We start from the raw sequence: 22,938 nt of genomic DNA on the forward strand, positions 1-22,938 counted from the left end.
CGATATCCGGCATCTGGTATCCGCCACGTCCATCCACCTTCGGTATCCGATACCAATATCCGTCTAACCCTTTATAGACGGATATAGACCGATATCCGAAGTCCGGCACAGTCCCATTTTTTCTCGGATATCGGATATCAGTTGTCCGATACCGGATGACGGACAGATATCGGTTGGGCGAACACTAATAGTAATAATGGTAGTTTTTTTATAATATCAGAAAGCGAGAGGGACAACGGCAATCGCTTTCTCTTAGGGATGGGAAATTCCCAGTTCGTGTGGAGCCTACGCTGTTCGTCGACAAACAAACAGGGAAAATTTATTGTTCATGTTTGTGTTCGTTTCATTCGGGTTCGTTCGCGAACCATTCACGAATGCTGTGCTTATTAAAAAGGCCAATAAAAATGTATGATCGATCAGAGAGATAGAGAGAGAGAAGTGAGAGAGGGAGCAAGAGGGAGGGGAGCATGGGATAGGGGGTGGGGAGCGAGAGAGAGAGAGAGAGAGAGAGAGAGAGAGAGAGAGAAGGGGGGCAGAGGAGAGAGAGAGGGGGTAGGGCACAGGAGACAGGGGTTCGGGGAGAGAGAGAGGGGGGCACGGGAGGGGGAACGGGGAGAGTGATTAGTATGTTTGGGTATTTTTATTCAATTATCGTATTAATTTTGTACGTTTAAACTTAAAAACATGTTTCCCATAGTCTAGTCTATTATAAACAATATATATTGTAGACTTAATATAAATAGATAGTTATGTTGGTACATTTATGTTGTGCATGCGACCCTGTTGCCCTTTATACCAATCTAGTAAATGATTCGTACGTATTAGCTAATATTGGATCAATTTAAGTTAGTTGATAGATGAGTGGCAAGCAAGTGAGGTGCCAGGCCACACCGTCTGCTGCAAAAGGTATAAAGGGGTTCGCCAACCCTTCCGTGGAACCTTTTTTCATCATTTAGCATATATGAATAATCCCTCCCTGTGTCATGCTCCTAGATGACTAGTGGTAAAGTCAATTATCAAACCTTTACTGATCATCATAGTTGACACTGATATCAAATAATGGAACACCTTTGATATCATTGATAAGTTGGCCAATGACTTCATAGCACCATTTTCCGCAGGTTGGTTTACTACTACGTCAAGGGAAGGTGATCCAATACAGCTCAATTACCTTCTTAGACATGATGGGTCCGAGCAAAACATGTTTGAATCCCATAACTAGGGCCTCGTACATGACAATGAAAACACACCCGACCTTCCACCACTTAGAATTAGCGTCTCATATCCAAGTACAAGTTACACAATTATGACATGGATCCCCAAAGAGGTATGATATCATCCAGGAATCCATATTGATCAGTCTAATGATCTATTTCTCTCAAGACTGCTGCCAATCTATCCTTTAGTGTCTGCACTCTATTGGTGGTTGGATCAACCGTACTCATCATACAAGCACGAGCATATAGTGCTATTCATCATTTACTCATCATACCGTACTCATCATTTACATAATTTGGTGTCCCCATCTAGTATCACATTATAAGGAATATTTAAAGTACATGTTTAAAGACAAGTGATTGGCCCACAACGATTTCGTGATAACATATTATTTGTTACATATTGAGGTAACGTGGAATCTGTGATTGAAACGTGTGCAAGGTACAACTCCATCATTACCAACATGTAAAACTACGATTTCTCAAGGAAATAAAAAACTACAAAGTGATAGACACTGCAATCCCTCAGAGGTTAATTATACAAGCATGAATATTTAACTGCTAGAAAAATGTCCTAGCCTCAAAATGGCAAATATAAGTCAGTCAAATTTCTACACAGAAAATTTTGATTTTGAACTCAAGCAGCCTATTTTATTCTACAATCATTTTTCTATATCGGATATATTATGATTCTTCCAACAACCTCACGCCAAATGCCATCTTTTTATCCTGCTTCTCCCATCTACCTGAAGCAAGTTAAAAAACTCCAAATCGAAGAGGAGCTTCTAATCCTACACTTGATCCACGATTCCAGGGTGAAAATTTCCTCATCATTGATGATATGCCCAAGATTCGCGAAGCCCTGAAACATACATTGTTGAATAGAATGCATTAAAAGACTATTGCATCATACTCTGGATGATTTCTCATGGAGGTTATAACGACAGCTAAAGTTGAATATACCTTAAATTCACACTTCATCCCAGCCTGTTTGAGAAAAACGGAACCCGCTTGCCCAGCTGAAAATAACACTAACTCGTCGGCCATTCCATGTAACCACAAAATTGGAGTCTGAAAAATTTTAGACGCAACAAATGAAATACTTTTAGGGCTTGTGACACTTTTACAGAGAAAATGATCATTGAAAATAATGATGAGACATGTTACATCATTGTAAAGTGACAATTATGGACACTAGCTTTGGAATAGATGCCTGCACTTGCTCCTTATTTCTTTCATGCTAAATAATTCTCAGTTATTTAACCACGTAATATCGTAATTGGGTATCACACCTTGATACCAATGCATGTAACTTTTGGGTTGGGATTTCATCTTAATATGAGGACCCAATACCATTGATATCGATCAAGACTCGATATCGAAGCCTTCAAATCAGTTACTATTGCCGTGATCAGTAGATTTTGGATTAATCGCATTCTGACAAATTGGACGATCCTTGGAAAGATTTGTAAATTTGTGTTCGATAAATAAGTGAAAGAAACCTGTATCGAGTAATGTTCAGGAGACAATATTGAGAGATGCCTTAAGAAGATAGATAAATTACAAAAAATCTAGGCGAGTTTCGGTTTGGTTTTGTCCAGATCATTCTTCTTTCCGGTATGTTCATTGTATATTTGTTGCGATGATTTGCAGCTATATAAATGAAAATACACGTTTATAACCAAAGCGACTACCAGATCAATGGAATATTGCATTTCAAGGAACATTAATAAAATTAAACTCCTTCAAATTCATGATACTGATGCTTGATAATGAATGACGGTTCTGTTTTGCTACCAATTACAAGGGACGAAGTCCTGAACCTTAAAAAGGAATGAATTACAAGGGAGAATACCAGGAATGAAGTCCTGAACCTTCTTCCTTCTTTCAATGAATGGAGAATAAAAGAGAGCATTGTGAGATTATTTAGTCTAATCTGAATGGAGAATTTAAGAGGATACGGTGGATAATTTAATTAGAAAAAAATCAAATGGTTGCACCTTCTTTGCATCAGATGTTACTCTCCCTATTACTGATGAACTGAATGGCACCCACCCACTAAGTACTGCACCACCGCCCAGCGTTCTGGGAAAAAGAAGCACACTTGCCAATGCCAACGCCCCTGTCAAGGAAATACACAGATATTCAAAATACTCTTTTCCCTTTATTTCAGGGTAGAAATACAGAGTAATACACGGTCTTTCATCTTGTATTTAAAAGGTTGATCTATGAATCAAGTACGCTAGATGGATTACATGGGTAGATCAATCACTGCCCATTTACTCCAAAACGAAGAAAGATGAACTCAATGAAGTGAAATTTGAAAACTAAAACATGATGTAAATCTTTCTAAGGTAGCCAACAATTTTCAGGAAATTTGCCATCATAAATTGTATTTTCCGATTATATTAACCACCTTCATTTTGGATTACTTTCCATGGGCATAGAAATAAGACAATAATTCCAGACGGTCTAAGACAGTGTTTGGTCCCAAGCTGAGAAAAAACCAGTTCATGGAATGTTGAGCATGAAAATTGTCACCTCCTTGGCTGATACCGCAAACAAATATATTTTTAGGATCAGTTCCAGCAGATATTTCCCCATCGATGATTGCGTGAACAGTTTCGACTGCTGTCATAACTCCAGCCTCGTCACTAACATATTCCTGCAAGCTCACAACGAACCATGTCTTTATCATTGCCTCCATCATCGCCAGATTGCAGAAAAACTATAACTTTTCAAACGAAACTCAGCAAACAAGATAAATAAAAGTTGATTATTCTGAGATCGATGGGAGATTATCCGATAATTTAACTTCAAAGTGACTCATTCTGCATTAGATTGGCTCAAAAGTATTACGTTCTTCGTGGTAAGTGAACGATGAAAAATCATTAAGTCTCCAGTAGACCACTTACAGCACGAATGGGAAACTTTTGAATGTCGAACCACGAGGGCATGATCATGCCATCTACGAGAAAACGAAATTTTCATCGTGAGGTGCAAGAAAGAATAATGAAAAGTAATAGTCATGAAGATCTGAAACGGACGAACACGAGCAGGGACCAGAAACTTAAAATCATGTAATTTAATAATTGATGCATTCAATGATCTTAGTTTAATTGCTTTTCTGAGCAGTCGCCGCGGCACTGAGCTGATGGGATTAGCAACCAACAGAAAATAGAACGATCGTTCTTGCGATGAAATTCTTACAATTCAGATGATCGTTCTTGCGATGCACTGCCAGTAGATAGAGACGAAGAAGATATCCGGTAAATGGAAGACCGATTCGCAAGCGCCAACGAAGAAAACACCGCCGAATTCAACGTAAAAAACTCGGGAGGAGAGTGCACTCACTATTACAGCTAACTGGCGCATTGGGAGCCGATGGGAAAGACCATCTGCTGTTCTTGAGCTCGGGGGAATCAAAATGGGTCTTGATCGGCTCATTTTCAAGGCCCGAGCTCCCCAAACCGTGCAGCCATAGCACAAAACTCCTGCTAGCCATTCTCCCCAAAGAAAATATTCAGAAGATTGTGAGTAAGAATCAAAGAAGAGGAATCAATGGCAATTGAGGTTGAAATTGCTAAGTCGGTGGGAAGAAATTCCACCGTTCCCTTTGACCGTCGCTTGAAATTTCAACTGTTGAATTTCTCCAAGAAGTTTCTGGTTCATCTTCGGCAGATTAACTCTCCCAATCATTCGACTAATTAAATTCCAGGCGAATTTAATGACGCTGATTTGCAAAGGTGATGGGGGAATAATTCAAAATTATCAGAATAATTGGCAAAGCCAGTTAATTAATTCAGCATAAACCACTTGTTTTTCAAACCCAAACTTCATTTGCTCAAAACTTATCAAAAACTTGAGATGTTCTGCGGCTTTTCACCAGCATCAAGCCATCTAATGTTAATCGAATGGACATGATGATTTGTCAGGGGCATTAGCACCTGTTTTTGCTTACTAGAGCCTCCAGATTAGTCTTAATCCGTTCATGCTGTAAGTGATCAATATGGTACTGTAAGGGAGGTTCCAAGGAGATAAAGTACTCTACGTATGGAATAACTCAAACATATATAAAATATTGTGTCATTCCATATATTCTACCCACAGCCCTTATATATTTACTATTTTATAGCTTTTGTCCTAAATTACCAATTTTACAACCTTTATTAGGTTCTCCTTACTATGGTTGAAAATTTATGACCTAGAACTTGTCAGATCAGATTGAACTGAGACCGTAAGTCCTCCATTTGAGAGAAAACTGGTGATCAGACAGGTTTAGGTCCAAGGGTCAGATTAAATCGGAATCAGAAGTAAAGTTTTAAATACCTATTTATTTTTTATTTTTTATTTTTAATCATAAAAATGATTAAATCCACCTTACCGGAGAGGTCTCTATTAAGCTCAACACAGTCATAAAAATGACGCACACCCATTTGACGAAGAGGAGTTATTTGAAGAAAGAAGCGATTACAACCCCTTCCTCTTCTATTGAATGTTTCTTCCTTCTCTATTCACCTCAATACTTATCCACAAAGAAAGAGATGGAGGTCTCGGACTTTGGACGGACGAATCCCGACGGAGAACCGCCGGATTTACATCTGACGGTTGAGATGTAGCCACGTGGCATTGTAATGACAATTTGCATCAAGGTCCCTGTTTTTTGTGCGCGTGCAAACCAACGCCGCTCAGAAATAATTGTACATGTGGCCCTTTTGCATTCTCTCTCCTCCGTAATTCCATAAAAATTAGAAAAATCTATATTAATATATTAAAAATATAAAATGGGTTTTTTCGTCCTGGGAGGACTGGACGGGACGGTTTTCTTACCGTCGGACGAAAATTCTTCCAGTCCTTCATCACTGCCCTGAATTCGTCCCGTCCGGGACGATCCGGAACTATATCGGCTAACTCTTAAACTATAACAGAAACAAAGACGCATATTTTTGGAGTGAACTCATCATCAACCAATTTAGAAAGTTTTGCTATGGGTCCCGCTTAAATCCCATTTGGCCACAGAATCGTCTTGGACGAATCAATGGTTAGATTGTGCGGAGAATCAAACGAATGTTAGATCTCCAGCGCCGTGAGCAGTCAACAGTGATCTCCTTCCCGTCAATAAGCTCGCGGGCTGGTCACATTTACAATTGCGACTCTCGCTTCTGTTGTCTCCATTTGCATATTCTTCTCCATCCTCAAACACCCATCTTCTCAGGTTCGCTTGCCGGTATAAGTTCATGTTTGTAGAAATCTTTTTTGTCTTGTTTGCGAGTATATTCCGTAGAAATCTTGTTTCAATAGTGAGTTTAACGCTTTTTTTTTCAATTGTCTATTGAAGGGGGAGGAATTGGAGATGACAACCAGGAGATTTGTGCTCTGGCTGCACGGTTTGGGCGACTCCGGCCCGGCAAATGAGCCGATTAAGACGTATTTCTCCTCCCCCGAGTTCAAGAACACTAGATGGGCTTTTCCCTCTGCTCCTAACATGCCTGTTAGCTGCAACTGTGAGTGCAATGCCTTCCTGGGGTTTTTCGCTTTGATTATTATTTTTTTAGAGATTTTCTTGGTTTCTGGATTCATTTAATAAAGATCTACTTGGTTTCTGGATTTATTTTATAGAGATATCCTTGGTTTCTGGATTCATTTTGTAGAGATCTAATTTGTTTCTGGATTCGTTTTATATAGATGTACTTGGTTTCTGGGTTCATCTTATAGTGATCTCCTTGATTTATGGATTCATTTTATTGAGCTCTACTTGGTTTCTGTGCATCCTATCAATCTTGATAATGGGCGTCCACATTGGATCTGTTGGTCAATGCTATCGAGGGCTGAATAGGGATATTTGATCTGGTGATAGCGAGGAGTAGAAGTCTCCTAAATTAGAAGATTTGACCTTTCTGTCTTAGGTGACGAGGCTATAAAGATTTTAGTCCACGCTAACATGATATTGGTAGTGAAGTCCATCTGGCCAATGTGATAAATGTCTCTTTATAATCTATTCTTCTAACTTCGCTGGATATATCAGTTTCTGCCCAGAGCCATCAGAGCGAATGATGATCTGCGAGTTAATGCCATTCTAATTTTGAATGTCTGGTGATATTCTCTGGGTGCTTCTGTCCCGTTTCTTGTTCATCTATTTTTTGTGCACAAATTTCTTTTGATATCATTAATTCACGTATAATTACGAATTTTGGGTTAATTTTAGATGGCAGTGTCATGCCCTCGTGGTTCGACATTCACGAGATCCCGATTGGTCCGGTAAGCAGTTTGCATTAAGTATCTCTCTTTTCCTTCAATGCGATAACTTTATGATTTTTTACAGCTCTGTAAACATGAGTGGCACGATCTTTATCTTAGTTCACATCTCTATTTAAAATTAATCTGATTCAGGCTGATTGTGATTTGTTATCTCATCCTTATAATTTCAATTCATTAATGTTCTTTTGAGTGGCCGCTGGCATCAGAAATCTGTCTACGATGATGATGAAAAGGATCAAGGTCCGGTTTATTTTACGGTTGTAGGAATCCCCAAATGATGAGGCTGGAGTTGTGAAAGCTGTCAGAACTGTTCACGCAATGATTGATCGGGAAATAACTGCTGGCACAGAACCTGAAAATATATTTATTTGCGGTTTCAGTCAAGGAGGTGATTTTCACGCCATTTTCAGAAATATATTTGATTAAGCTCAATTTTCTGAGTTTTCAGATCGGTTTTAAAACCCATGCCTGATGAAATTCTCGTCTTATCTCTTTGAGTACTTGAAACAATGAGAATGCGCATTTTTTAAAGCACATGGCTGAGGTGTGAAAGCTTTTTAGAATATTGATGCAAGTAGTTGGTACAATAAATTGTTTGGCTCTGGCTACCATCCCGATTGAAAGATTTGCTCCACTTTTGCATAAAAAATGGTTTCGGAAATTTTCTTTAGTGTAGCTCATCTCTTGCTTTGGTATCAATCTTTTTTCAGCCTTACTAATTGGGTTGTGTTCCTTCTAAATTAATAACCACAATATACCAGGGAAAAGACATGAAGGGTGATTTGTTGCACAGAAATATTGCAAAACATATGGGTTGATCACCGATTCCGAAGGATCTTCCCTTTTTTCTTTCAAAAGTAAAAGAAAGTGGAAAACATGTCATTGTTTCCTGAGCTCTGATCTCTTTCTTACAGGGGCATTGGCACTTGCGAGTGTGCTACTTTACCCAAGAACCCTGGGAGGGGGCGCTGTCTTCAGCGGGTGGGTGCCATTCAGTTCATCAATTATTGGCAACATATCATCCGAAGCAAGAAAGGTGATGCCTTTCGTCTGTTTCTTACCATCCAAAACGCTTTATTATCTCCTTTTATTGTCGGCTCTGCGTTGGAACTAAGGTTGTGGCCCTGCCAATGTATGTCACTGTCTTTGTCATCTGCACTCATGGACGGTTTTGAGGGTGATTGGTGATGACGATGATGAAGATCCTGACATTGATCGGATGTCCCAAATGGTTCATCTGGATGATTGACAACATCATCAATGTCACTTCAACATCATGGGATAACCCAAATAGAGAGAGGTAGGCATCTATTACATTGACGATGATGTTGACCTCAATGCTCGGTGGCCAATGATGGACACCCCTGGATGGTTATGTTAATGTTGACAGCATCATAGATTAATTATCAACAATTCACCAATGTTGTGGTCAATGTCACATGCCAACATCGTTCAGGCATGCCGAGTCCTACCCTGCCAAACCACCATTGTTAGTCCTTCACTAAAAAAATTTCTTATTCTTTTTTTAACACGATACTAATTGAATGTTAGTTTTGGTCTATCCGAAAGGAACTCCGTAGCTTAAAGATTTGTTTATTTGTTTATTCCACAAAAAAAATTCGGAGCAATGAGGAAGATGAATCGATTCTTTGCATTAGAACGATGAAAATGTCTCTCCATCATATTCAATTATTTTCTTCACAAAAAAATCATTGTCAATGATCATTTGTCGCTAATGCATTATTTTTGTTGCGGTTGCTGCCATTTGCTCCGAAGCACTTATTCATTCCTTGTGTCTCAAATGTTGCAGACTCCTCTTTTATGGCTCCATGGAATAGATGACAGGACAGTCCTGTTTTCAGCTGGACAAGTTGGTCCCCCTTTTCTTGAACAGGCCGGGATGAAGTGCGAATTTAAAGTATGCTCAACTTAGAAAATCAACCCAGAATTCTTTCAAAAAAAAATCAACCAAGAAATGATGATTAACTGTTTTATTGATATTTTCTCAAACATGGATGTTTCAGGCCTACCCAAATCTTGGTCATAGCATCAGTGGGGAGGAATTATTCTCTCTGGAGTCATGGATCAAAAGTAAGATCGGAAGCTCCTCTTAAATCCTTCTCAGGGCAGAGAGCATCTGTTCTATCTAGTTCTATTAAAATGGAAGACAATGGGCCGTCAGAGTTCGCAGTTGTGGGATTCTTTAATCAACTGTAGAATTTTCTAGATGATCAATCAATACTAACGCATAACATTTATTTATTTTAATTCAAAAATGTGGACTTAGACGTGCAATTTTTTACATTCCTATATTTACCTTGCGTGGTATTAGTATTTTAATTCACGATCGCTAGATCCATACTTGTTGACTTGATAGACATAACTGCAATGAAGTTAATGCAAATTTAGAAGACTTGATTAAACTAGAATGTTATGGGTTATCCCACCTAGTCTATTGTTCCATTACATAATACCTGATGTTGCATGCATCTTTCCCTAAACATTATGCAACCAATATTTTACCATATTACCCAATGTCCCATCATGTTTGGCAACATAATAACATCTTATTTCCAGATCATAACCATATAAATCGTTTCTAATATAGCACTAGAGTAAAGTATAGATTGTCAGTGCGCTGTGAATTTACTTGAGCTCTGAAATAGAGCATAATTTTTGGTACATTGTGATTGGCATTATTTAATGAATATCTGATTAAACTGAATTTTAAATGATTATATGTGAATCTTCAAAAAAAATCCATGTTGTGAACATTTTTAGCATCCAAACAAAATAAACCAGGTTCTAGATTAACAAATAAATTGACGATGAGAAATTGATACTGATAAGAGTAGTTGATATTGTAAATCCTTAGTCATCCCACGCGGGATACTAATTATCATCAATACAAATGGATGAAAGATGGTTGTTTAAACATGAATGAAATCTCTTACTCTTACGAGTATAATAACTGCAACTCATTTTTTAATATCAGTTATTCTAAATCCTATGTTATATGTCCTTTTGTATTCTATGAGAGGATCTAGTTTTCTGCCAAATAACATAGAAACTGTGGAGGATCTTGAGATTGCATCTCTATCTTATTTGTAATAACATAGGGTGCCCTGTTAAAGTACATAGAATGGACGTCGACCTGCGTGAAAACAGTCGTGGACTAATTATTTGAAGCAATAAAATTGAGGCTTTTAGATTTATGTTATAAATAATAAAATTATTCAACCTCAATTTTGGTGGGGGAGAAGGAGAAGAAGGGAAGGCCCTTGGACAATTTTGGCCTAGGTGAATTTTCTTCATGGCCTTCCCCAATTTATATTAAGTGGATATTTCTCATAAAAACTTCCAAAATTGAAGTATATCTTTCAACGTCCAAAATACCATTTGCGTGTGACCCTCTATGCCCATGTATCAATCTGGTTAACGACTCTAGCGTCCCAATAACCTTTATTGGTGTTCCAAATTAATTAACTATATTATCATATCGATTAATTAATGCTGGTTTGATTTAACCCAATCAATAGATTGAGACTCCAACCTGTGGGGTGCCAAGTTACACTTCGTACTCAAGAAAATATAAAGGTGTGTGTATCGACTCACTCATGGAACTTTCTCTTCATCGATTATTGTGTGTTTATAGTCCCTCGTCCACTTCACGTTCCTAGGACGACTTAGGATATCGTAAATGGAACCCCTAATTGGTCATCCGAGTTAGTATTGATGCGTTCAGAAATCATCGAAGAACTCTTCTTTGATGTTTCACTACCTTGGCCAAGAATTTCATGGCATCATCTTCCTTGAGCTGTCTCCTTTTATACTAAGGTTAGAGAATTCCGTCTTGACCACTTAATCATCTTTGTGAACTTCTTGATGCACCCAAACAAAGACTGTTTAGAATCACGTGATTAGAGACTCGTAGGTAATAATCAAATTACAATTGTTTGTCCGCGAGAAATCTTTAGTGTCTCATGTAAAATGACCACTTACACAACCGTGACTGGAATATACTTGATTAACAGTTTTTTATAATATCATTCAGTGATCGTACGAATCAACTTAACAAACTCTTTCCACTGAAGAGCACCCACTATCTATCATTAGTGTCCCTATACTAATGGTTATTAGTGATGGATATTATGTGGCCGTCAAGCTAATCACACTACCATGTTTATTTAATTTCATTGAATAAAATATTTATGTTCATTATTATTTTGTGTCATAGTACAGTGATCAGTGGTCTTTAAACATGTATTCTAAATATTCTTATTCGAGGATAGTCGAGTTGAACATCAAATTATCTGGATAGAATAGCACTAGCTGATCCTACTCATTCGATAAGTAAAGCTGATCTTGTGGCTATTAGTGTGGTGACACTATAGACAGATAGTGGGTGCTCCTTGGAGAAAGAGTTCACTGAATTGATCTGTTTGAATCCCTGAATGGTATCATACCTAAACGTGAATCAAGTTGATTTAAGTCACGGTTATATAAGTGATCCACTGATCTGAGACACCAAAGACATTTCGTGAGTGGACGACTACGTTTTGGCTATGACTTACGAGCCTCTAATCAAAGGATTCAAATAAGTTATAGATTGGATGTAGTAAGAAGCTTACGGAGATGGTTGAGTGGTCAAGATGGGATCATCTGCCCTCGGTATAAGAGGAGATCGACTCGAGGGAGACGATGCAGAAAAAATCCCTGGCCAGGGTAGTGAGGATATTATTAGAGAAGGCGTTCTCTAATGATCCTCGTTACGCATCAGTACTAATCAAATAACGGATCAGGGTTTGACGATAAATCGTACCCTAAGTCGTTCGAGAGTCTCACGCGGATGATGGATTATACATATACGGTAACTGATTACGCTAAAGGTTTCATGAGAGAGTTCAACACTACTCGGTATCTTTTAGAGCACGAGGTGTAGCTTGGCACCCCACAAGCTGGAAACTTAACCTATCGATTGGGTATAAGAGGTGTAGCTTGGTGGATATATTTTACTTTGTAGGGTTTTTGAAAAAAACCTTAAGTGAAATATAAAGAGGAAAAGGGGTCTCACTTTTAAGCACCCATGCAAGCCTGATTTGAGAGCCCCTCCCTTTCTCCACTCTCTTCTCCACTCGTCGAAGGAAGAGAGCCTTCATGGTGAGGAGATTTTCAGGATTTTCAAGCCCTGGGTGATCATGTGGATACTTCTAGAGGCCGGACGCGTGAACGACTTCAGAACGATCTCAGAGCGACAAAATCAATGGGTGGAACGAGTTCCCCAAAAGGTACTTTCAATGTTTTGTTTTAAAGATCGACTATGAATCGATCTACACGCTTCTGCATCCATATAAACATGTTTTCCATGGACGAACCAAGGCACCGAACCCAACAATTTGACCGGCCATACGCATTATATAAGTGAGGGTAGATAGTATTATTGTATCGAGATGCTTTGATTTCCTTTTTGAGTATTGTTTGGATAAGAATATTTAGTATACATGCTTAAAGACTAGCGATCTTTGTGTTACAATCTCATCATAATTCAACAAGTCTGACCATGTATGTGAGGTAAGTTAGACGTAATTCCAATAAAAATACAGTAAGAAATTAAAAGCAATTAAAAAGGTGTCATGCCTAAAAGAAAGAATGGACGAAGTATTTATTATTACACTACAATCTATGAATGATATGGAATCTTTTAAAAACGTGAAATGGTTCCCTCGATGAGTAGTTTTGAATTTTAGTAGAAACAAAAAGTTGAAACTCATTAATACAATGATAAAAAACTCACGAGAAAGAACGAAGGGGTTCTAAATAAGACTAATACCTGAAAAATACACAATGACAGGTTTTTATTGTACGAGGAAAGCATTAAGGCAGAACACATGTTATAGAACCAATAAATTCACTTAAGCCGTGAATTTAAGTTACGTAAATCTAATGTGAAAAACATTTTATTAATAAACATTTACTGAAATAGTGTGTGCATATGTTAATTAGAACTAGATAAAATTTGAATAAAATTAATGTGTTATGAGGATTGAAATACAATATGATATTATTTGAAGACCATGTAAAACCACTTAGGAATTTATATAGTGTATGATGCATGTCTGAACACTACATATCCTTATTCATTAGAAAAAATATAAACACGTCACATTTTCATGAATCTGTGCAGGCAGGCATTTAATGCACACTCTATTTCAGGGTACAACAAGGTATAATTGGTGAGTAAAAAAATTATAAGAGATTGATGGGAAAATTAAATTATTTCTCGTTAATTCATAAAGAAATAATCAAAAGGGGGTCCATTATTGATAAAAAAGTAATACGTTTTATATGTATTGTGTAATCTAAACATTGTGTTTAACACAACCCTTAGTGTCGTGTTTGGGGGTATATGGCTTGGCTTTGTTACACTTAAGTCAGTATGCCTAAATGATAAAGGCCCATAACATATAGGCCGTTGGGCGTATTAAAGCCTTTGCATGTGGATACTATTTGAGTCCAGAACGTGCCTTAATAATCAATATATTTTATACTTTTGATCTTCATGCATCAAAGGAATCTATCCACTTGCACTCCAAATTGAACATATACTGACATCAATAAATTACTGTGCCACATTTTATATTTTAGTATTGTATTACTTCAAATTTGACTGTACTTTTCATGCACCGCCATGTAGAGCAATACATTTATCTTTCAATCAGCTATTACATGTGCCTTTAAATTATTTATTGCATTAATTATGTGTATAAAAACACACATTTGAAACATGGAATTTTTCATTTTTATTTTTACTATTTTTAAAGTATATATTATTTGAGACAACATATTCTATTTTTTAAGTTTTCAAAAAATAGTAATCAGGATGTTTGTCGGTTGGTAGCCATTTCATGCTGCAGCCCTTCTTCAATTGTAACGTGCAGGTAAGATTAATGAAATAGTTTGCAATAATAATCTTCCTACATATATTTCGTATCAAGTTTAGATTTTTTTATTCAGCATATTATGATGTGAGTTAGAAATCCCAATTATTGTACTTTGACAGCTGTGTTTCCTGATAATTTTGCATTATTTGACCCATATTATATTATAAATGTAGTAAAATTGAATAAGACAATAAGTAGTAAGTGATGCACTTTGAATAAATGAACATTGAATTTTGAGGACTATATTATAAACGGAGTTTTTAAATGTAATATAATAATATTTTGATACTTGGATTTTTAGGTTTGAATATAAAATATGTTTGTGGATTTGACGTTGTGATTCTTGGTGAAGCATTGTACATATTTTTTCCTAAAAGAGGTATTGTCAGACTTTGATATTTATTTGAAAGTCAGATTTCTTAAAAACTTTGGGGATATCTTTATAATTAGGATGCCATAGGTTAATTATTTCATTCGGACGATCATAATCATACAGATGACACAGTTATTTGGAGATGGAAAACTGTGAGATAAACTTAAGATGTTATCTATAACACATTACCACCCATGTCAGGGATTCTTCAACAATAATGGTAGATTGTAGAGACAATAATGGTAGATTATAGAAACTTGAACCTCGTCATTTGTGCAAGTTTAGTTAGTGTGAGTGGCAGGTTTTTGTGACATAACTCAATATACGACTGATCAAAAGCAGAGGTCAACTATCCAAACGATGAGGTGAAACACCTCAGAAATTGATATGGACTGAATAGGTAGAATATGAGATTCAGAGTAAATGTCAAGCTCAAGCTCAGTTAAGATTTAGGTAATGAATCATACCAAAATTTTATTGAGAAGTAGAGGGAAATTTTCATTAATATTGAGTTGACAAAGTACATTTTATGATATGTTTCATTTTTTGAACGTGCTTTAAGACTCGTATTTTGTTAGAGTTTTGTTATCATTGAGTTTAAGACCCATAGTATTTTTTTAAATTTGGATTGGTCTATATGGAACATTACTATGCTATGGTGCTTGGTTTTGTGGTGAAGTCACACCTTTGGAGAAAGAATACCAATGAGAGAAGTGGCTCATTTCAGAGGATGGACTGAATATTAACACATAAAATACTAATAAATTTACGGTCTTCAAGCATGTTCTAAAATATCAATATATCACAAATAACATAATGACACATATTTTATGAATGTTAGAAAAAAAATATATTTTCAATAAAACTACAAAGAAGATTACCAGAAATCTCCAAATGATGATCTTTAGACCAAGGTCAATGATGATGTGAATCTTTTGTCATCATATTATCCTCTTTGTAATTTGTTCAGTCATGAATAGAATGGTACACTTTAAAGACCCATGGATTCATCCGCATGTTTCATAAAATGGTATTTTCAATAAAAAATGATTAGCAAATGATGTCTCCAAATGATGTTCTTCAGCCCATGGTTGTTGATGGTGTGCAATTGTAGGGCACAGTCTAGTTCTCCTCATAACCTTCTTGGAAGTTTACCTGCAATAAACATTTCTAGCCAATAATTGCATTCTTGCAAAAAATTTTGCACAAAAAATCCTTAAAAATATTTTAGATGCTTGAAATCATATTCTTTTAAGTATTAAAAATATTTGTGTATATTTTTCTATATTTGTCTATATTTAAATTCAAATATTTTAATTCATTAATTTGGGTATAAATATCTAAGAAGGTAATTAAGTCCATGTTGATGACAACATTTGATTGGCAAAATTATGTCCGATCAGCATAAATATTTCAACAATGACATAGGACTTTGTTATCAAAATAGCTTAAAAATATTGAGGTCTAAATTGCTGATTTGTCTCATTGACCATATGCCAAAACTTACATGTCTTTACGTACATGAAGTAAGTCATCTAATGTATGTGCGAGTTGCATGATTTGAAACATACAAATTGGGTTGTTGTCATATTCATAAATTTGGAGATCACTAAACATAAACTAGCATAAACCAATTGACTGAAGGTTCATTTTTTGTAGTCCATTTTGAAAATTCATCAAAACACATACTCATGTATTTTACTAAAATATACTAAGCCTTGCTCTTCAACGTAGTCTGAGGTTCAGCTTCTTTTGGGCAAATATCCCATCACTGACATTTTTCTTCACTTTGTAATGACTTCTTTCTCGCAGAGTGCGACATACACATCACAAAGATTTTATAAAAGGAAAACGTAAAATTGAGCCCCTCAAGATCAAAGAGATTGTATAGAATAGAGAAATACTACCCACATTAAAATTAACATATTTTTGTGGGACTCACAAAGCAGTCCAAGGGCCTCATGTCAATCTTATTCAAGAAAATAGCGTGCAATTCAAGGGCATCATGTAGAACAATTTACGTAGGAAGTCAGCAGGTATTGTAACCCTGACATTCAAGTTTTATGCTGGAGAACTTGAATTACCCTAACGAGTTAAAGCACTTCTTACAGATTTCTATGGTTGAGAAGATTTAAAAATACCCATGCCCTTCTGAATTGTATATCCTATCATTTTTTTTAAGACTTAAATTTGCTGTCCAGTGGGGATTTTATGATTAATCGTTATATTAATTGGGGCTAAATTCTGCTGGCAAAAAACACCCAACAACCGGAGAGTATAGTTCCGGATCGTCCAGGACGAATTCCATCCCATCGCGGAGGTCTCGTGATGAATTTCTGTCCTGATTTTTCGTCCAACCTTGCGGACGGGACAATTTTTTCGACCTGAGATGAAAAAACTGTCCCGTCCGCATCCCTGCACTAGTATAGTTCCGGATCGTCCGGGAAGTGGACGATGGCAGGGACGAGATGAAGATCGTCCTGTCTGACGTCCGGAGTCAGGGTAGGGACACAGACAGGACGGTTTTTTCGTCCAACGTCGTCGACGGGACGAAAAACCGTCCCGTCCGCGTCCCTGCCCTATACCGGAGAGAAGTTTCAGGATCTATAGATAGTTCCGATATTCTTTAGGGGTTAATGTGCAAAATTGCGTGAAATTTTCTAAGACGACCACCTATTTATTTTCGTCGCGTTAGGGTTTTTGTAGTTCTTCGTTGCTCCAGCGCCGTCGTTCTCAGGTAGGAGGGTGTTCATCCGGTACAATGGTTAAGGGACGGCAAGGCGAGCGCGTCAGGCAAGTTTCTCAAGCAGTTTGATCCGAATCCTCGTTCATCTTCACCGTAGACTTGTCTCCGATCTTTCGTTTTCTAATCGTTTCCCTTTTGATTCGTCTTTTGATCGTCTGCAGGCTCTACGTCCGTGGCACAGTCCTCGGATTCAAGAGGTAATGACTCGGAGCCTCAATCTTTTTGTTGAATCGTTGATTCCGTTTAATGTCGATGATTTTGAATCTGATTCTGGTAAGTTTATGGAGAACAGGTCGAAGTCCAACCAGTATGAGAACACGTCTCTGGTCCAGATTGAGGGCGTGAACACCAAGGAGGAGGTCGCGTGGTATGCTGGCAAGCGCTTGGCGTACATTTACAAGGCCAAGGTCAAGAAGAACGGATCCCACTATCGGTGCATCTGGGGCAAGGTGTCGCGTCCCCACGGTAATAGTGGAGTTGTCCGCGCCAAATTCAAGTCGAACCTTCCTCCGAGAGCCATGGTAATAACACATATTAGACCTTTATTTTGAATGTTATCATAATCTGATCTCTGTCGTCTATCGCAGGGAGCTAAAGTCCGTGTCTTCATGTACCCAAGCAATATTTAAGGAATTCCTCGGTAGGTCATTTCAGTCAGGATTTACTCTTAACTTTATTTATAATTACTGTTTGTTGAAGATATTGCCCACGATGAATGTTTCTGTGCAATTATTGCTCGTAATCGACTACTGTTTACTATATCTTAGTATGTAAATATTTTCAGTGCAGTTTCTGTAAACATTTTCGCCTTCAACCTGTTGAGTGAAGATCCTTTAGTTGCCTGGATGCACGCGAAATCAAACTCAAAGTAGAATGTAATTTTGTTGTTCTATCAATCTTGGTATGTTAGATTTTTTACTTAGGATCAATACTGCGTGATCTAACCCTTAAATGGTTGATGTTTGCAATCATGAAGTGTGCATTAAAATAGAAAGTTATTTGAGTAGACCCCTGACTTTCTGTCAGTTATGGATATTTTTTAAAACTTTCTTCCTCTATCGAGTATCTGTGTTGCAAATAAACAATCATCTAGACGTAATGAAGGCCACTAATAGTTTAGATCTGCACTCATTTGATTCATCAATGGTTCACTCGGCAGGAACATGATTATGCATGTAAAGCATTGGATTTTTACCATTTAACATTATTCGTCAGCTAAATTATTACCCCTCGGATTTGTTGGGTTTTTTAAGCGATGCTGATGACTTTTTAAATTTAGTTGGCTTTGTTCTTGACCTATTCTGATGATTTCGCTCTGTTATTTTGGTGCAGAGACTAAATTTGGTGGCACTGAGGTTTTGATCATGAGGAATGCTGAAGTGAAGATCCAAGTCTTTATTCTACTGTTTTTTTTGTTTTCTCATTTTAGCTCAGACAACTTAAGAAACATGTCACCTGCTATATTCGATCTTTGCTTATTTTTCTGAAGATTCTGCGCTGAATCTTGAAATATGAATTCTAGACACTGTTCGCAAAGTGGGTGGGGCTACTGTTAATAAATAATTCAGAATAGGTCATTCTAATGAAAACCCTAGAATTAATTCTTATATTAATTTAGTATATGAAGCATAGGCTCGGTTCTCATTGCAGGAAGGGCTACTTTTCATACTCTACACGTGGTCATAATGTTGAAAAACTGTAGCAATTAACCTAGATGGATTTCTTAGGCGATGACTTTTCTGATGAAAAAATCTAATTACATTGAAAATTTCATCAAATGTCAGAAAATGAAATCATAACCCCGACACGCTCACCCAATTTTTTGTCCATGGCCATATCTTTACAGCTAAAGAATTAAAAGTAATCTTCCTCTAAGTGAATGAATGTTCCAGCTGGGAAACGTTCCTTAACAATATCTTCGTCGTTTGATCCAAAAGTCTAATGTTAGATAGGGTAGCGATAAATGAATTCTGGAAACTCTCGGTTAAAGTATTAGAACAGAAACATCTATTAAATAATGAACTATTGGTTCTAAAGCGGGATTGAATTAATAATTCTATGTGCTATATCTGCTCCAAAAGTCGCCGGCTCTGCCTTGAGAAACTAAGATAGATGTATTGTAGGATAATTTTTCCATTTAAGTAATAAGTCCATTTCACATCTCTTCATCTGCCGAGAATTCTCAGCGTGAAAACACACCAAAAGTTTGGGCTGATACTTGGATGGGTAAAATAAGTATTACATCACCAAAGGATGGAGCAGTTATCCAATGTTTTGAAGTCTTCCACATGTGATATGGTCAATCTGGAAACCCCTATTTGTGTGTTCTGCTATCATTGATAAAGCAATTTTAGTCTATTAATTAGTTGATCCTCATAATTATAAAGCAATTTTAGAATTATTATAATAATCTAAAAACATTAATTAGTTGAACCAAATAATTATATATGTCAGCTGACGAGGATAGTAGGACATACCTTAGTATCATTGTAGATGGAAAACCTAATACTTCTAGTTGCTAATCTCAGTAATTATGATTAGGGTTTGACAGTCCTTGATGTACCACGACGGCCGCGATCAAACGGCTCGTGTCACACCGCTGGGGATGGACCAGGGGGCGAGATGCAAACGATATCAAATGATGCATACATTTGAAAATCAACGAGAAGTGCGTCAGAAAGCAGTTGATTCGAGGCGTAACTCAGACAACGCCATGAGGGTGGTCAGAGCATGGACTACATCTGAATCCAGGGTCAACGGAGTGGGAGACGATCACCGTCCGTGACATCAGAGAGCGGGTCCAACACAAAGTAAGAAATTCCTAACTCAATACTATGGTAGTCCTATATTATTTATAAAATCTCTCGAGGTAGAGGGGCAGTCGGCAACCAGTATTGACGAAGGTAATGATACTAAAGTAAGGGGTGGGCAAGGGCCGCACAGTTCGGTTTTGCCTGATCAGATGCGGCGAGGGAGGGACGCACCGTCGCAGGAGTACCGGAGTGGGGTGGCAGAGTCCATGATCACATGGGTGACAATCGGGAGGAGGATCATGGGCGCGAGATGATCACATGGGCCTTGGAGGACCGTGTGCTCAGGAATCTCTAACGAGAGTGCAGGGTCGGGTCCAGTAGCGATTCCCGATAACCGCAGGATGGAGGCGACTGGAAAGATTGTCCACCTCCGAGCAACTCCTCCTGGCAAAACATCCCAAGAGGGAGGAACACGGCGGAAACCCTAAGGGAAAAACATGACATTCTCTTTTCTTTTTTTTCCTCAATAACAAATAACGAAATCTTTGCCCTTATATAGTGTGTGGTAGACATGGTCTCACGGTTCGCTCTATGTGAATCTGTGCGAATTGTGAGTTCTGTTTGGTTATCCGAAAAGAACAAAATTCAATTCGCACAGAACTTCTCACAGACCCCTGTGCGGTTTGTATAGTTCCGGGACGAGGACGGGACGGGACAAGGGCGGTTCGGGACGAATTTTGTCCTGTCTGACGTCCTATGATAGTGTTAGGACGAAGGACGGGATGATTTTTTGTCCCGCGGCAGTAAAACCCTCCCGTCTAGAAATGCCGGGACGGTTTTTTGTCCCGTCCTGGCGAAAAATCGTCCCGTCCTTCGTCCTGGATGAAAAAATATTTCCATCCCGCGCTTGGAGTCCTAAATCGCCACTCTCCCGCCTTCCCTCTCCACTCTCCACTCTCCACTCTACCGGCTTCCCTCTCCCCTCTTCACTCTCCACTCTCGCGGCTTCCCTCTCCCCTCTCCACTCTCCACTCTCCACTCTCCACTCTCCACTCTCCACTCTCCACTCTCCCGGCTTCCCTCTACAGTCTCTACTCTCTAGTCTCCACTCTCCCGTGCACGGCAGATCTAGGGCATCTGCTGGTAGTGGGTAACTCTGAACAAAAGAGGAAGCACTCGGGAGGCTGGACTGGGGAATGATTACCTGCTGTCGCATTCGGAAATGTGAAGTCTCCCAGCAGGCGCAGGGCGCTCTTCCGCCGCTTGTTTGACGTCAAGGTATGTTCTCATCTCTTTCTCCGTCAATGATTTTGGTTTAATGTCATTGTGTTGCATCCCATTTTTCATAGGTTGATCGATGTCAGTTCTTTGCGCCGTTAAGCGCATTTATGTTGTGAACTCGTGATCATCTCCTATACGTAACGCTTTTCTGTTGTGTAATACCTTGGTTTTTTAGGAGCCGTGCTCACTGTTGGGAAATCCAATTTTCTCCTGTGGTGGCAAGAAAAATTTGGTCCGGGGAGCTAAGAACGGTTGGGTAACGCACTCACTTTCTATTTTGTAGACCCCTATTTCTATTTTGCGCCCATGGAATTCGAGTTTTATTTCCCTTCATATATGCTCCGTTAAGGAGTCATACGCATGCGTCATTACGAATTTTAACCGTTGTTTATGCTTGACGTTTCTGTAGACACCAATTTATAGAATCTGTAACGTCCAACTATGAGATCGGTTATAATAAGCATCGTTACTTAGTTGATAAAAAAGCAGCTTCTCTTCTACGGTCATCAGCTCCGTCCCACTATCTTCGCTGCGGATATAACTGTGTGCTATCTTGTCCATGACCACTCTTTTTTCCTCCTGTCCAAATCTGATCCCAGCAGAACAGATTCCCTTGAGAGGATTCCAAACTTCATTTAAATATCCTAAATCTTATTTTTACAACCCAGTCTAGAGATCTTCTTGTCCTTACTCTTCCTCTGGATAAGATCTACGTATGCTGCTTAAAATTCCCTTTGCAATATTGGTATCCTTAGGAGATATGTCTTATGCATAGATCGAACGCAGGGGTAGAGGAGTATTTAATCCGTGCCAGACGAAATTACCCTACTCTCAGTTATTCCCAAGTCTGGTATATCATATGGAGATTTTTTTTTGATCCCGATAAAATCTTGAAATGAATGCTCTGTACTATTTGTGATGGTTTTCTCTGTCTTCACAGTCTTTCTTGTGTCCCCTCCTCCATTGCACCCATCCCTTTCTTCATCATTGTAGCTTCTCTCACCTATTTCTACATCTCCCACTCTTCTCTCTAGTTTGACCCATTCTGGCCTCCGCTTCGTCTGTATGAAGCCCCCTGGAAGTTCTTAGTCGCCGAACACTTCCTGCAAACGGAAGGCTCTATTGCTCACCAGAATCACCAGAAGTAGTCAGTTTTAGTCCAACAAGTCATCCAATGGAAGGCTCTCATGCTCATCAGAATCACCAAAAGTGGTCAGTTTGAGTCCAACGATTCATTTCACGAAATAGTTAGAAGAAGGCATCCAGTCTCGTCACATGGTTTACGGCGGATGATCTAACACTTGCTCCTTCCTTGTGGGACGAGTATTTTCCAGGTACACGGGAGTCGCGGGCTAGACCGATGCCTCGA

At 38.3% G+C, this 22,938-nt stretch overlaps 3 protein-coding genes across 5 annotated transcripts; 2 read left to right on the plus strand and 1 right to left on the minus strand.

The window, feature by feature from the left end:
• Window positions 1–1,770: 1,770 nt before the first annotated feature.
• On the minus strand, window positions 1,771–4,970 carry LOC144702987 (putative carboxylesterase Os04g0669500). 2 transcript variants are annotated; one of them, XM_078575038.1, is made up of 6 exons: window positions 4,826–4,970; window positions 4,572–4,711; window positions 3,759–3,882; window positions 3,218–3,339; window positions 2,181–2,288; window positions 1,771–2,079 (listed from the first exon to the last, which is right to left on the minus strand). In XM_078575038.1, exons 1-6 carry the CDS (start codon window positions 4,914–4,916, stop codon window positions 1,960–1,962), a joined length of 705 nt encoding a protein of 234 aa, XP_078431164.1. In that variant the 5' UTR covers window positions 4,917–4,970; the 3' UTR covers window positions 1,771–1,959. The 2 variants fall into 2 exon arrangements, with proteins under 2 accessions (XP_078431164.1, XP_078431171.1); XM_078575045.1 differs by lacking the exon at window positions 4,826–4,970 and adding an exon at window positions 4,133–4,185 and having other exon boundaries at window positions 4,572–4,819.
• Window positions 4,971–6,229: 1,259 nt separating this feature from the next.
• On the plus strand, window positions 6,230–9,770 carry LOC144702995 (putative carboxylesterase Os04g0669500). 2 transcript variants are annotated; one of them, XM_078575061.1, is made up of 7 exons: window positions 6,230–6,432; window positions 6,556–6,721; window positions 7,423–7,475; window positions 7,740–7,863; window positions 8,390–8,511; window positions 9,286–9,393; window positions 9,500–9,770. In XM_078575061.1, the coding sequence occupies exons 2-7, from the start codon at window positions 6,571–6,573 to the stop codon at window positions 9,587–9,589; spliced, it is 648 nt and encodes a 215-aa protein (XP_078431187.1). In that variant the 5' UTR covers window positions 6,230–6,432; window positions 6,556–6,570; the 3' UTR covers window positions 9,590–9,770. The 2 variants fall into 2 exon arrangements, with proteins under 2 accessions (XP_078431187.1, XP_078431181.1); XM_078575055.1 differs by having other exon boundaries at window positions 6,231–6,444.
• A 7,692-nt stretch (window positions 9,771–17,462) lies between these two features.
• Window positions 17,463–19,023, plus strand: LOC144703008 (large ribosomal subunit protein eL33w). The gene is made up of 5 exons (XM_078575074.1): window positions 17,463–17,582; window positions 17,697–17,732; window positions 17,828–18,056; window positions 18,123–18,175; window positions 18,868–19,023. Exons 1-4 carry the CDS (start codon window positions 17,551–17,553, stop codon window positions 18,162–18,164), a joined length of 339 nt encoding a protein of 112 aa, XP_078431200.1. The 5' UTR covers window positions 17,463–17,550; the 3' UTR covers window positions 18,165–18,175; window positions 18,868–19,023.
• Window positions 19,024–22,938: the final 3,915 nt, after the last annotated feature.

The sequence above is a fragment of the Wolffia australiana genome, chromosome 1 (assembly GCF_029677425.1).
Source record: "Wolffia australiana isolate 7733 chromosome 1, ASM2967742v1".
Lineage (NCBI taxonomy): Eukaryota > Viridiplantae > Streptophyta > Magnoliopsida > Alismatales > Araceae > Wolffia > Wolffia australiana.